The sequence below is a fragment of the Phoca vitulina genome, unplaced genomic scaffold, assembly GCF_004348235.1.
Source record: "Phoca vitulina isolate PV1807 unplaced genomic scaffold, GSC_HSeal_1.0 scaffold11, whole genome shotgun sequence".
Classification (NCBI taxonomy): Eukaryota; Metazoa; Chordata; class Mammalia; order Carnivora; family Phocidae; genus Phoca; species Phoca vitulina.
Genome location: NW_022589714.1, coordinates 3,071,346 through 3,086,224, shown reverse-complemented (window position 1 = coordinate 3,086,224; position 14,879 = coordinate 3,071,346). Strand labels below are relative to the sequence as shown.

Genomic DNA, 14,879 nt, shown 5'->3' with positions numbered 1-14,879 from the left:
TTTCTTTCCTTTATTTATTTTATTTATTTATTTGACAGAGAGAGACACAGCGAGAGTGGGAACACAAGGAGGGGGAGTGGGGGAGGGAGAAGCAGGCTTCCCAAAGAGCAGGGAGCCCTATGCAGGGCTCGATCCCATGACCCTGAGACCATGACCTGAGCCGAAGGCAGACGCTTAACCATCTGAGCCACCCAGGGCCCCCCCCCCAAAATCCCTCATTTTAAATTCTTAGTTCTACTCTACTCAAATAGACTATAATAGCTAATAGCTAATACATATCCAGTCCTTACTATATTCCAGGTGCTGTTCTAGACACTAGTGTCACTCTAAAGAGAAAACTATAGAGTAGCTGCAGCTTTTAGATAATACAGCAACCTCAAGGAGAAGACAGTGAGGGCAGTACTGAAACAAATAATACATTATACGTTTAAAAAAAAAAGAAGAAGATAGCAGGAAGGGAAAAATGAAGGGGGGGAAATCGGAGGGGCAGACGAACCATGAGAGACTATGGACTCTGAGAAACAAACTGAAGGTTCTAGAGGGGAGGGGAGTGGGGGGATGGGTTAGCCTGGTGATGGGTATTAAGGAGGGCACGTACTGCATGGAGCACTGGGTGTTACACGCGAACAATGAATCATGGAACACTACATCAAAAACTAATGATGTAATGTATGGTGATTAACATAACAAAATTTTAAAAAAAAGAATATGGAGTCTATAGACCACTGTTCTTTGTATAGCATTTTTATACTGACATCTAGTTTTATGAACTAAAAACCTTGTATAATTTTTTTATTACTATTCTAGAAAGGAGAGTGGCGTTTTTCACTTGGTCTGTGTCTGATGCCAATTAACCAATAAAACCGTCCTCATTCTGCTGCTGTGGGAAATAAGCAACAGCAGAAAAGTAATAATGACTTTAAAGCATAATTCAGTTGTAAGCACAGCCAAGGAGACGGAAGAGAGACGAGTCCCTCAACAGCACTACTTCCCAGCGCTCTCCCCCGGGGGCGCTTGCCAGCTTCCCCTCCCCCACTCCCCTCCTCCCGCGGACAGGAGCATTTGCCGGGAGCAGAAGGGGCGGACCCTGTACCGGGCGAGGAGCTGGAGGCGGGTCCCCGGGGCTCGGGGGCGGTGCTCCCGGGAGTCGCGGAGCCGACCTCTGGGCCCCGGGCGGGTGCTCGCGAACGCCGGAGCGTGCCCGGAAGCGGTGGGCAGCTAGGAGGGAGCAGCCGAGCGGGCAGTCTAGCGGAGTGCTGGCAGGTCACCGGCTGTGCGCACGATGAGACCCGGAGAGGAGCGGCCCGTGGAGGGGGGCGCCTGTGCCGGCGTCTCCGAGCTGGAGCTGCTGAAGCTGCGCGCCGCGGAGCGCATTGACAAGGCGGCCGAGCGCCTGGGGGCCCTCAGCCGCGCGATCTGGAGCGAGCCCGAGCTGGCCTACGAGGAGCACCGGGCCCACGGCGTGATGACACGCTTCTTCGAGTGCGAGCCTCCGGCCGCCTCGTGGACCGTGCAGCCGCACTACCACCTGGCCACGGCCTTCCGCGCCGAGTGGGGGCCGCCGGGGGTCGGCGCGGCGCCGCGCCCCTTGCAGCTGGGCTTCCTCTGCGAGTACGACGCGCTGCCCGGCATCGGGCACGCCTGCGGCCACAACCTGATCGCCGAGGTCGGGGCGGCCGCCGCGCTGGGCGTGAAGGGGGCCCTGGAGAGCCTCCCCGGGCCGCCTCCGCCGGTGAAGGTGAGGTGGGGCCCTGGCTCGGGACGTCCATCGCCTGCCCAGGCCGGGCGGGACCCGGGGATCGCAGGACCCGGCGCTTCCCGTGCGAGTCCGCCCCCCTCGGGGTCCCGGCCTCGCCTTTGCCAGAAGACAGAACCCCTGGATAAAAGTCTGTAGTTCACGAGTTGCCGGCCCAGCGACATTTTTCAGATTTTTCGTTTTCTCTTACGTAGTTGTAAACGATTGAGTAGACTCTCCCTAAGGAAAGAACTTAGAACCGAGCCTGGTTTTCGCTGTGATTTATTTTTGGTAACAGAGGTAACCGCAATTTGCTGACAAGGTTGTGCAATCTCTGGAAGAAGTAGTTACTGTAGGGAAACCTATAGTCCCTCGTTACGAGGCTCCAAAACCTCTTTTGTTTGTGGCAGTCATAGGAGCTGTTGTGATTCGAATCATTGGTATTTGGATAGGAAATTTTCAGTCATTAGAACTACCAAACTAGAACTACCAAACCTCCCCACAAAAAGTGGGGAAGTGAATGAACATTTACTGCATAGGTGAGTTCATCCTTAAATTTTAATATTTCATGATTTTAAGAAATTTCTCCTCCTTTAAGTGGGGGAAATGCCGTTTATGTTTGTTATAGGGCAAGTGTAATCTCGTGTTGCTGTGTTTTTTCAGATGGTATATCCTTCGTTCTGTGAACTAAGATACATTCGTCTCCATTCGGCTTAAGGGCAAGACCGAGGTTTTCTTTCATATTCTGTAGCCCATTTTTTTCCAATGTCAGTAACTTTTCTTTTAACAGTTACATCTTTTGTGGCTTAGCCTCTTTTAGCTGCCTTCTCTTTTCTGCTTCTGGGGGCTTGATTTTGCATCTGGGTAGGTTTTTGTTTTGTTGGGGGGTGGTGTCCTTTGCCATTGCACGAAACACTGGAGATGCTTAACTTCAGCCAAGTTTATGAAAGATTCAGGGAAGTCAGCAAAATTTAACTTGAGAAGTCATCAGATTTAAGGAGTCAAGGGCTCAGAGTAAAAAGTAGGTTAATGTAAGAGTTTGAGTGGTTTCTAGACTTCCAAAGAAGGTTCAACTTCGGGAAATGTACACTTTTGAAGGATACTGCATAGTTTTAGCAAGGTTATCTTTCCTCTCTGAAAATGGAATTTATGTTGATTCCCTTAACGAGCCAAGCCTTTTCCCAACTTGTTTCATTGTATTCCTATACATGATCTTGAAAGTGTATTGGTTGTTTATAGATCATTTTTCTTTGTTTTTAAAAATTGTTTGAAGAAGTTAAGCTTAAATATCAAAGTAAAATGTATATTCTGTAAAGTTCTCTCTTGTTTAATTAGGTGTTTGGTGACCAGTAAGTCTGCCTGGTTGAACTGATGGAATCGAATTAGTAAGTTTGTGTAATAGTCGGCTGTTTCTAACTGTGGCGTTAAGGTTTATTTAATGCTCTTCCTAAAAGTTTAATGAGTTAAGACCTTCTAATGAGGTATCTCAGTAAGGAACTCAGTAAGGAACCAGAGTTCAGGCCTGAGGATCAGGACATCTAATCCCTGCTTTGCCTAGAGACTTGCTTTGTGTCCTGTGACTTCACCCCTTGCCTCCAAACCACCATCCCTGAAAAGATGACACACATGGCTCACCTACCTCACAGGGTTGTTGTGGGGATAACTAGTAAGTAACTGGAAAGTTCTTTACCAGTAGAGTGCTTATGAGTAGTTACATACGTTACTAAAAGACTTAGTCAAGAAGAAGCTTTAAGAAACAAGTCCTAAGGAATTTGGAGGAGCTCAGTAGATAGAATTTATCTTTTTTTCATCTCTGCCATTAATTATATAAAATTGAGTTACAAAATGAAGTTTCCTGTTGTAGCTTTAGTGCATATGTGTCACCGAATTGGTATAATAGTGTAAATTAAAATTTGTGGTTAATTTAGCACCATAGGTTTATGCCCCCTGCATTATTGAAGTGTCAGAGAACAAAACCTCTCTCCACATAGTTTAAGGACTTTAATGTAGGTTGTGAATACATATGCGAGGGAACCTGTTTGATATTTTCCTCCGAGGATTTTTTGTTGTTGTTTTGCTCTGACAGAGGTATCTCCTTCTAGGTAATTGTCCTGGGAACCCCTGCAGAAGAAGATGGTGGTGGCAAAATTGATTTAATAGAAGCAGGGGCTTTTAAAAATCTTGATGTTGTTTTTATGGCCCACCCATCCCAAGAGAATGCTGCTTATCTACCTGATGTGGCTGAACATGAGTGAGTAATCAAGTTGAAATAAGCCCCTTCGTGGAAAACAGACTATTAAAATATTTACATGTCCTAACTGGAGACTAAAACTCCATATTTATACATTTAAAAAATAAATTGAAAAGTGATGATGTGATGCCTTACTTGATTTCCTTTGAATAACATTTGGTAAGCCTCTTCTAGTTGAGATTTAATATGGTGTTCATAATTAGACTATTAAAACAGTGCCTTTAGAATAGCAAACAAATGTTGACACATATTCTACTTTTTAAAAAAGATTTATTTATTTATTTATTTATTTGAGAGAGAGAGAGCACAAGCAGGAAGGGCCAGAGGGAGAGGGAGAAAGAATCCGAAGCAGACTCCACACTGAGCAGAAAGCCCGCGGTGGGGCTCAATCCTGCAACCGTGAGATCATGACTGGAGCCAAAACCAAGAGTCTGACACTTAACAGACCAAGCCACCCAGGCGTCCTAACACATATTCTACTTTTTTTTAAAAGGATTTTATTTATTTATTTGAGAGAGAGAGAACGAGCAGTGGGGAGGGACAAAGGGAGAGAGAGAGAGAGAAGCAGACTCTCCACTGAGCAGGGAGCTGATGCGGGGCTCCATCCCAGGACCTGGAGATCATGACCCGAGCCAAAGGCAGATGCTTAACCATCTGAGCCACCCAGGCACCCCCACATACTCTACTTTAAATTGAGCAAGCTGTTTTCTGGAAAATATCTACCCTTTAATATGGGGTTGTCCTTGCAACTGAATAGATTCGTAAGAGGCAGCTTTATTAGACTTGGGAAGAAAACACACTTCTCTACTTGATTGTAATCTGAGTTCTTTGTGAAGACGGTAAATTATATTTCTGAGAGAGGATACAGAAACTAACTAGCTGTGGATTTTAGTGGAATTTGTCAGTATATACTTTTCTGATTTGTCCGATGCTGACATTTTACTTCTTTTTCTCTACATTGAAGAGCTCACTTCTTTGGTACTTAGGAGCATGGATCATTGAAGTGGTTTGAATTTTGTACACCAGAACTTTCAATCATAGTAGTTACTGATCCAGTTCGTGGGCCTGTCTCAAGGAGCCACTGCTCAGCTGCTTCCGGAACACCACATATTCTCTGTGGTAGCTAGGGATTAATAGCAGAACCATTCCAGCGGAGCTTCTAGATTGTACTCCATTATCTTACATCTCAGCATCCCATGAGGCCTTGTTTTCAGAGGATGACCATTTTAACTGTTCTGGTATCTTCTTTCTTATCCCAGGAGTTGGTGCTGTGGCAGTAGGAAGAATCTTCCCACTTTGGATTTAGGGGTGTAGTGTATACTAGTACATGTCTGGAGAACCTTCGAGGTTAGAAATCTCTGCCAAAGCCTCTGGCTAGACGGGGCGTGCAACTGCAGGCAGGCTTCCCAGCCCATTAGCCTTCTAGGACTTACGAGTTCGGCTTCTGGGCCCTGATCCTGATAGCAGCCCAGTTGGCCTCCGGCCTTTTCTTAGTGTCTGGCTTCTTAGTTTTTCATTGGCCATCTTTTAAGACAGAAAAGAGAACAAGAACTAAAATTTTAAAAAAAAGTTACTAATCTGTTCATCCTAAGAATCTCTAACAATAAGATAAAGCGCTATGTCCATATTGACCACCTTTCCCACATCCTGTCCCTTCTCCAGAGGCATATATCCTTCTAAGACTTTTTGAGTATATTTATAAACATAAATAGGTACACATATAAATTTAATTTTTTTTAATTTTTTTTAAGATTTTATTTATTTATTTGACAGACAGACACAGCGAGAGAGGGAACACAAGCAGGGGGAGTGGGAGAGGGAGAAGCGCAGGCTTCCTGCCCAGCGGGGAACCCAGTGCGGGGCTCGATCCCAGGACCCTGGGATCATGACCTGAGCCGAAGGTAGACGCTTAACGACTGAGCCACCCAGGTGCCCCTTATTTTATTTTTTTAAAAAGATTTTATTTGAGAGAGAGTGCCCACACATGAGTGGGGGAGGGGCAGAAAGACAAGCAGACTCCCTGCTGAGCCTGACTCGAAGCTGTGCCAGGACCTTGAGAGACCTGAGCCAAAGGATGCTTAACCCACTGAGCCGCTACCCAGGTGCCTCATAAATTGACTTTTAAAGGAGGATTTTCCCCCTTAAATATTCTGCTAAATATATTGTTGGTCTGGCTTTTGCTTTCGAAGATGAAAGAATATGTCTTAAAAATTATTCCATGTCAGTTTGTTTAAAATATGTTTTGTTTTTGTTTTTTTTAATTTTTATTTTTTATATTTTTATTTAAATTCAGTTAGCCAACATACAGTACATCATTAGTTTTTGATGTAGTGTTCGATGATTCATTAGTTGCATATAACAACCGGTGCTCATCGTAAAATATGTTTTTTAAAATACGTTTTAAAATATGCTCAAATACTAATGTTGGTAAAATGACCATTAACATTTCTTTTCCTGTAGTTTATTGTTCTTTAATTGTACATAGATTTGGGCCCTGGGAGAAATGGTGCTAGAGCCATTTTCATAAAGACTGTCCTTTTCCATTTTATATTTATCACCAGTTTTGTTAAAATTCCAGTTTCAATATAACGGTGATAAGATATATATCAAGGAAATAACAAGTATCCAACAAAATCTTAAAAATGTGTTTGGATGCTTTTACTTGTTTTTCTTTTGCTAACAGAATGTTTTGAATTTGTCAAGAAATATGAGCATACCAAGGACTCTTGAATCTAGTCCATTAAAAAAAAAATAAGTCTAGAGTAGCTTTTTAATAATTTAAATGTGGATACTATTAGTTAGGCTTAAATAGTGTTGTCTAAGCAAGTCGTGTTTATAAATAAACTATTTCATATGCAATCCTTTCCTTAAACCTTATTTTTTTATTGTATCTGAGTAGTTAGATTGATATGAGAACTGTTTGGAAGTAGAACAACAATAATTGATAAAATTTTGAGATACTAGTGACACAGGTGTTTTGGAACACTAATAAAATATTAGGAACAACTGACAATGCTAGAGTATCTTATAATATTGTGAGTATAATCTGCTATTCAGAGGCTGTCTTAACTCATTTCAAATTGTCACCTATTTCGGTTTTCCTTTACCTTCTCCCACCCTTAAGACAGAATCATCTGAGTTTTGCAGACCTTTGATATGAAGTTATCACAATGCAATGTAGAAGGAGACAGGAGCCAACTGTTTTGTAATTCCAGCACCTAACACAGAATTGCATGTTTGTTTGACTTGAGTTGTATACAGATTTAATTTGCACAGGAGGTCGATTGAGCAAAGTTGTCTTTTTCTCTCTCTTCTGGGGAATGCCATCTTTGTGTCAGTCACTGTGTTACATAACAGTAAACTATAACTAAGATACATAAATTGTTACATTATTTCTACAAATGATTTGCGAATAAAAATTCCAGCAGTCTGAATTAATTCTGAATACTTGTTGGGTAATTCTAATTACAGTACCTGGATTTTCTTTAGTGATTTTGAAAAGAGTAATTCCAAATGATGTTTGATTTCCTAGCGTGACTGTGAAATACTACGGAAAAGCATCTCATGCTGCTGCATATCCCTGGGAAGGAGTAAATGCATTAGACGCTGCTGTCCTGGCTTACAACAATCTGTCCGTGTTGAGACAGCAAATGAAACCAACCTGGAGAGTTCATGGTACGAATGTCAGATATTTTGTGTAATAGATGGTGCTTAATATATTTCAGTGCAAGGTAATTAGTGCTTGAGTTTTAAAAATTGGAAACATTTTATGTACTTCATGTGAATATTCCAAACTTTTTAAACATTTTCAGAAATTCATGTGACAGAATACTAGGATGTTTGTATATGTTGGGTAAGAAGACAGTTAAGAGAATTTATGCGTAAATGGAATGGTCATTTTGAGTATTAGAAATAATGGTTTTATGTAAGGACATACATGCTTTCTGTGGGTATTTGAAAGTTGAATCTTGATTTTCCAGTTATCCTCACTGTCTTTTAATGGTAGCAAATCATTTCCTCAATTTAAAAACAGTTAGGGTTACTGGTTTTATTTTTTAAGTGCTGTTTATCCTGAGTAACATCTTTTTAAGTTATGCATATCACCTTAATGTAATGACAGTATCACCTTAATGTAACGATAAATTATGTGTTACCTTAATGTAACGACAGTATCTTGAAGGTACCAATTTATTTTTTAGTTTATTTTCTCATGATATGGGATTTTGTTACACTTTAATATCCGTTCTTTACCTGAGTTTGTTACAGGCTGAAATTAGTTTATAATGGTACGTTTACCAATTTTCTTAGTTTTTTTTTAAGAGAAATATGTAGAAATAATATTTTTGAAAGCAGGTCATATAAATTTAGATTTTATATATCTATTTTAATTATTACTTTGAATGGCTAAATCTTCCTTCTCAGTGTAGTTCCAAATAAACGCATTTGTTTTGACAGTTAATAGTGCTTAGTGATCTTTGACCTGCATTGGTTTCTTGCTGGTATAAAAATTATGTTCCCATAATTTAAATGCCATTTAAAATATTCATTGGATTTTGGAAGTATGAGGGTAATTACAGAACCTTACACCATTTTTCCCCACCTTAGGTCAAAAGTTTTTCAGAATGTACAACTGTAGTGAAGCCTACTGAAATAAACGTCTCTTTCAGAAGGCTGGATAATTATAAAAGTTTTTTAACAGTTTCTTTATAGTCATGCAACATAATTTCTTAACATTATATAAATTCCTTAGAATAAAGTACATATAGACAATTTTTTTTTCCTATTAGCTAAAAAGTATTACCCTATGTATAGAAACTTTTGTACAACACATCAAAATCTTTGATTGGTATATCTGTGAAGCTAGTAAATTTAAATTGTTTTTCTTCATGTACATACTGGCTGAAAACTTTATAGGTGTATTTTAACCTAAAGAAATGGTCTCCAAGCTGAATTTCAGTAATTTGGTTCTTTTTATAGGCATAATAAAAAGTGGTGGTGTAAAACCCAATATCATTCCCTCTTATTCTGAATTAATCTATTACTTCCGTGCACCCTCAATGAAAGAACTTCCAGTTTTGACCAAAAAGGCAGAAGATTGCTTCAGAGCTGCAGCTTTGGCTACGGGGTGTACAGTAAGAACTTTTAAGAGTTAATCTAAGTTATAATCAGAAGTATATATGTGGGCTGGGGTTGTTTAGTTAGAATATTACCAAATTAGATTAGAACCTGGGGCGCCTGGGTGGCTCAGTTGGTTAAGCGTCAGGCTCTTGATTTCAGCTCAGGTCATGATCTCAGGGTCGTGAGTGACATTGAGCTCCATGGGGCTCTGCATTCAGCACAGCATCTGCTTGAGATTCTCTCTGCCCCTCCCCCACCCCGCAGGTGCACACGCACATGAGCTCTCTCTCTCTAAAATGAATAAATAAATCTTTTTTTTTTTTTAAGTTAGAGTAGAACCTACCTTGCTCCTTTATCATTTGGCAGTGTTTTGAATATATAAAATCAATTGACTGAATAGGTGATGTGAAGGTCTTTAATTCTTACTTATTTTACTCAGTGCCCACATAGGGAGGACTACAGTCCTCTTATTACACTGTTCTTGGAATAACTCTTCATAGGGCTGAACTAGAATCCCTGCTTTTTTGCAAGTTATAACCTTCCTTATTGGCAGTTATGTTTTCAGAATTACTCAGTATAGTTCCCATAAAGGGAACTTTATGGCAAAATCAACGAAAGCTATTTTTGGTGAAGTTATAGGTATGTGCAGTAATGATATAAATACTTATGGCTTGCTAGAAAGTTTGTTCATTTGAACCATAAAATCAGTGACATCTATGTAGCAGTCATACAGGGCATCCAGTGTAATGCGAATATTACATATTCTTGCCCTGGGAGGAGCTTGTAGTCCAGTTGGAGAGTCAAGATCTGGATTGGTGCTGATTTTGTAACTTTTGGAAACATTATTACTATCTTATTATTATTTCATATGTTTAGGCCTCCATTTTCTCTTGAAAAATGGAGATAATATAATCTATCTTAGGGTTCTTGTGAGAATTAAATGAGGTGTTTGTTAAGAGTTAGGGCCTCGCTCTCATCCTTACTCCCTTACTTGTTTCTGCTCTCATTAGACTGGAGATGTATGACTTACTCAGATAGTGAATGGTGTCTCACAGTAGCAGTGATTCTCGGGCAGTATAAATGTCCAGAGAGGAAAAAATTGTTAATTTTATATAATAATATAAAAATTATATTTTAAATATTTAAATCAATATATTATAAAATAATAAATTTTATATTTAATAATATAAGTTAATATTTAAATATAAATTAAATTATATTAAATGTAATATAATTAGTTATATTTTTAAAATATATTTTTCATATATTGGCTGATTTGTAATATATGACCAGGTGGTCATTATTTCTAACTTAGATGTTGGCTAAGAATAGAAGAAATGTCCACCCTGCCATTTTATAATTGGCTTTTACTAGTTTATTGGCATTACCTTTCATTTGAAGAACTGTTACCCATTTGGATTTAATCGAAACAAAATCTGTAAATCCTCTTAACTGGCCACCTATAAACTGCTTGTAAATCTTCATACACTGAAATACTGAAATTAATAAGTGAGGACTCAGGGGCGCCTGGCTGACTCAGTCGGTAGAGCATGCAACTCTTGATCTCGGGGTTGTGAGTTTGAGCCCCACGTTGGCTGTAGAGATTACTTTTAAAATACAAATAAATAAATAGTAAGTGACCCCCGTAGTCAACCCTTCTTCATTGTGAGCCTCCTGTCTTCCTCTCAGGTACCTTTAAACCTTTCGGACCAAGCAGTGGTGTCAATGTTGGCTTGTATTTTGGGTATGAGTACAGCTTAATTTTTTCTTTTAGAGGCTACAGCCTAGGGCTCAGTGTTCCTCAGTGTCTGGTTTTTGGACCACCTGCATCAGAATTACGTGGGGGTGCTGGTTTAAATGGAGATTCCTGGGCTTCCTCTGTACCCTATTGAAGTTACTAAAGTTGAGACTCACTGGCCAGTAGAGCAAGGTGACATTGTGTGGTTTGGTACATATATCACATTAGGAGATAGGGTCCTGGGGAAGTCTCATTATAGAAAATACATATTTTTTAAAGGTAAAATATTTGAGAGAGTTTATATCTGGAAGGGAAAGTGTGCCCTTAAACCTCTTGCTGGTTTAAAAATTAGATAGTGAATGAGTTTTTTATTTCAAAATTTGTTTTATAATTTCTTATTAGGTAGAAATTAAAGGTGGAGCACATGATTATTACAATGTTCTTCCCAATAAGAGCCTCTGGAAAGCTTATATTGAAAACGGAAAAAAACTTGGAATAGAATTTATTTCAGAAGATGCAATATTGAATGGCTCTTCAGGTAATTAGGTTCCTTCATATATACTATATTGTGCTGTTTGGGGAAGGAAAATATCATCTTTGGTTAAATGGTTTTGTTTAGCAGCTTTGGAGGTGGGGGTATTGCTCTTGTTTTTGATAATATTTTTCACAAACTTAATGGTTAGGGGAAAGAAACTAATGAACTCTTCAGTGAATGTAAAGTGTTAAGTGAGCAGATTTGTTTTTAGAAATAGCCAGCATACTTTTTCCTTTGTATTCTAAATATTTCTAGTGTTTAAATTTGCTTAGTTCTAATTTTTAAGTAAGCTACTTAAAGGAGAACTAGAATTTTAATTCATTCTCAGTCATCAGTAGACAGGCTAGCAAGTTATAAGGGGGCATTCCAGTTTTTGAGGTGTGACTATTATGGTTGTTTACTAGTAGTTGTTTAGTAAGCAACTATTAGAATTTAAATAGTTATAAGTGTATTGAGGGTTATTTTAGATTTTGTTCCTTTTAAAAGCATCATTACTAATATGTTTGCATGTTAGAGTGTTCTCCTAAAATATAATAATAGATGTTGACAAGGTGGACTCAAAAGGAGTTGGCCGTAGAAATGGGATGTTAATGTCATTTATTGAAATAAGGAGTTCAGGAGAAAGCAGGTTGGGGTATGGTATGTTGGTATATATTATTAGTATGTTAAGTTTAAGGTGCTTATAGGACTTTTAAGGGGAGCTATTCAGTAGCCTATTGAATCCAGAACCCCCAAAAGATGTCTAGGTTGGAGATATAGAAGATGTCAATATCTGAAAGGTGATTGAAAACACAGGAGTTTTTGAGGTCGCTCAAGTACACAGAGAAGATGCCCAAAGATGACTCCCTAGGGATTACCAGCACTTAGGAGACAGGCAGAGGAAGCCATTTAGAGGAGACAGAAAGCCAGACAATCAGGAGAGAGTCAAGTCATGGAAGCCAAAGGAGTAGAGAATTTCTAGAAGGCAAGGAGTGGTAAATCATGTCAGGTGCTATAGAGATTGGATAAGTATGGTGTGGTGTTCATTGGACTAGCGATTAGAAATTCATGGATTGTTGTGCCTTTCCAAGGATCTACTGATTTTGGAAATGTTACTTTTGTGGTTCCTGGGATTCATCCATATTTTTACATTGGATCTGATGCCTTAAATCATACAGAACAATATACGGAAGCTGCAGGTAAGTGTTCTTAGAACTAAGTGAACGTGTTGGCATATGCTCTCTTTTTGTGGTTATAGCTGCCCGTGTAATTTAGTCTATTGTTATTTCATTATCTAACATGACCTCAGAAAATACTGTATTGTGGTGGGCATTTGGAGAGGCAGTTTGGTATCGAGTGCTAACCTGAAAACAGTTCAGTAATTTATAATAAATATGGAGGTTTCTTCATTTATTTTCTCCACCTTTTAGGATCACAGGAAGCTCAGTTCTACACTTTACGTACAGCCAAAGCTCTGGCAATGACTGCATTGGATGTTATTTTTAAACCAGAGTTGTTACAGAGAATCAAAGAGGACTTTAAATTGAAACTTCAAGAAGAGTTTTTAAATACAGTAGAATAAAAGGAAGATCTAGGAGCCACTTATGGATCATTAAGAAGTAATAATTTTTTTCTTTAATCTTTTTTAATGATGGAGAAAGGCATCCTTAATTTTTAGTCTTAAGGGAGTCAAGTCCCTCTTACCTGAAAAGTGAGGACATGATGTGGCAAAAACACATGACCTCATACCTAAAATGAAAATTTTCAGGGGCATCTGGCTGGCTCAGTCAGTAGAGCACGTGACTCTTGATCTTGGGGTCATGAGTTTGAACCCCACGTTGGGCGTAGAGTTTACTTTAAAAAAATTAATTTAATAAATAAAATGAAAATTTTCACAAATCTGTGTTTGATGCAATTGTGATCTTTTAGGAGCTGATATGTGATGGCATTTCTTTCTTTTTTTTTTTTTAAGATTTTATTTTTAAGTTATCTCTACACTCAACGTGGGGCTCGAACTCAACCCCGCGAGATCAAGAGTCACACACTCCACCGACTGAGCCGGCCAGGCTCCCCTGTGATGGCATTTCTTAAACAACTTGGATGATGCATGGTTTATCAGTGATAATATTTTATAAATGTTAATTATTTTAATTAATATTATTGATTAATAATATTAATTAAATATTAATTTAATTGTTGTATAAGTGTATTTTAAAAGATGCAAGGGATTTCAAACTTTATATTCAGAATTGACCCATGAAAGATTTTTTTCTTTTTTGATATAGGGTGGTGAAATAGTTTAAAATTCAAGTGCTAAATTTAGGGAAGGTTCATTTTGAATATCTGACTATATCTGTTTTGGTTTAGAGAATCTTTTCATTGATAATAAAAGCAGGTTTTAATCGGAAATGCTGTGGGAAACAACTAGAAACTCAGGTACAAAGAATAAGAAAAAAAATTTTTTTAATTAACTCTGAGAAGTGGCATTAAAGTGCTATTCCTAAGTCCATATTTCTGTAATAGGAAAAAACATAGACGGGTTAGACTCATTTCTGTGAAGTGTTTGCTTGGTAGCCCGGTGTGTTCTAGAGGGACTTAATGAGAAAGGAGCAAAGTCTGTTTGCTTTGAATATTAATGTCATATAACTGGTCACCTCGACCCAGCAGCCCTATTCAGGCTTCAACTCAGAAGCCGTCCTGTCCAGTTTACTGAGTTTGGGGGACAGAATTCTAAGCCTCCTCAAGCCCCATGCTATCTCAATACTAGTTTAAAAGTATTGTAAGTTTTTCTTGGTTCTGAGTGTGAATTTCTTGAACATGATAAAAGAATGTGAAAAAAAAAGTATCTGGTAAAGCAAATACTTTAAGCTGTGAATATAGTAAAGTTCTAGTATACTTCATTTTAAAGGGAGTCCTCGAATTTGAGTGTATTCCAAAAATGGAAGGTAAAAGAGAGACAAGTGTTTGGTCTCTCTGCTCCAAGCAGGTCACTCGGGGCCCCTGAGCCTTGAGCTCCCCATTTGGAAAGTTAGATCGCTCATCCTTACAGTCCTTTGAACCTCTAATTCCTATTCTATCTGAAATTATTTAAAGTTGAAAAAAAGAGGAGAGTTAGTAGTTGAGAATTGCTTTTCTTCTATATCAAGGGGGACTACAAGCTATGGCCTCGTTTGGCAAGTGCCCGATTTTATATGGCTAGCATGCGAAAAATAATCTTTACATTTTTAAAGAGTCATAGAAAAAAAAAATATATCAGAGACCAAGATCAGGTCATGTGACTAGTAAAACTTAAAATATTTACAGTCCAGCCCTTTATTTTTAAAAAATTTGCCAGTCTCTGTGCTGTATAACAGTAAAATAAAATCGGTCCTTCTTTGACTTACATCATGTAATCAGATCTTCTCCTAGGATAAACCTGCAAGCCAACTGAAAACTCAGAGAAAGGGGTTTAGCTGGCAGGGCCCTGGTGTTGACCGTTGCAGTGCATCGGCGGTTTGTCCTCGTCTGGCATTCTGGTACCTTC

The 14,879-nt window shown here is 38.9% G+C and overlaps 1 protein-coding gene across 2 annotated transcripts; it reads left to right on the top strand.

Annotated features, from left to right (window-relative positions):
• The first annotated feature begins 983 nt into the window (after positions 1-983).
• Positions 984-13,346, top strand: PM20D2 (peptidase M20 domain containing 2). 2 transcript variants are annotated; one of them, XM_032409294.1, is made up of 8 exons: positions 984-1,738; positions 3,838-3,986; positions 7,519-7,661; positions 8,964-9,118; positions 11,245-11,380; positions 12,448-12,555; positions 12,787-12,975; positions 13,329-13,346. In XM_032409294.1, exons 1-7 carry the CDS (start codon positions 1,283-1,285, stop codon positions 12,936-12,938), a joined length of 1,299 nt encoding a protein of 432 aa, XP_032265185.1. In that variant the 5' UTR covers positions 984-1,282; the 3' UTR covers positions 12,939-12,975; positions 13,329-13,346. The 2 variants fall into 2 exon arrangements, with proteins under 2 accessions (XP_032265185.1, XP_032265184.1); XM_032409293.1 differs by lacking the exon at positions 13,329-13,346 and having other exon boundaries at positions 12,787-13,182.
• Positions 13,347-14,879: the final 1,533 nt, after the last annotated feature.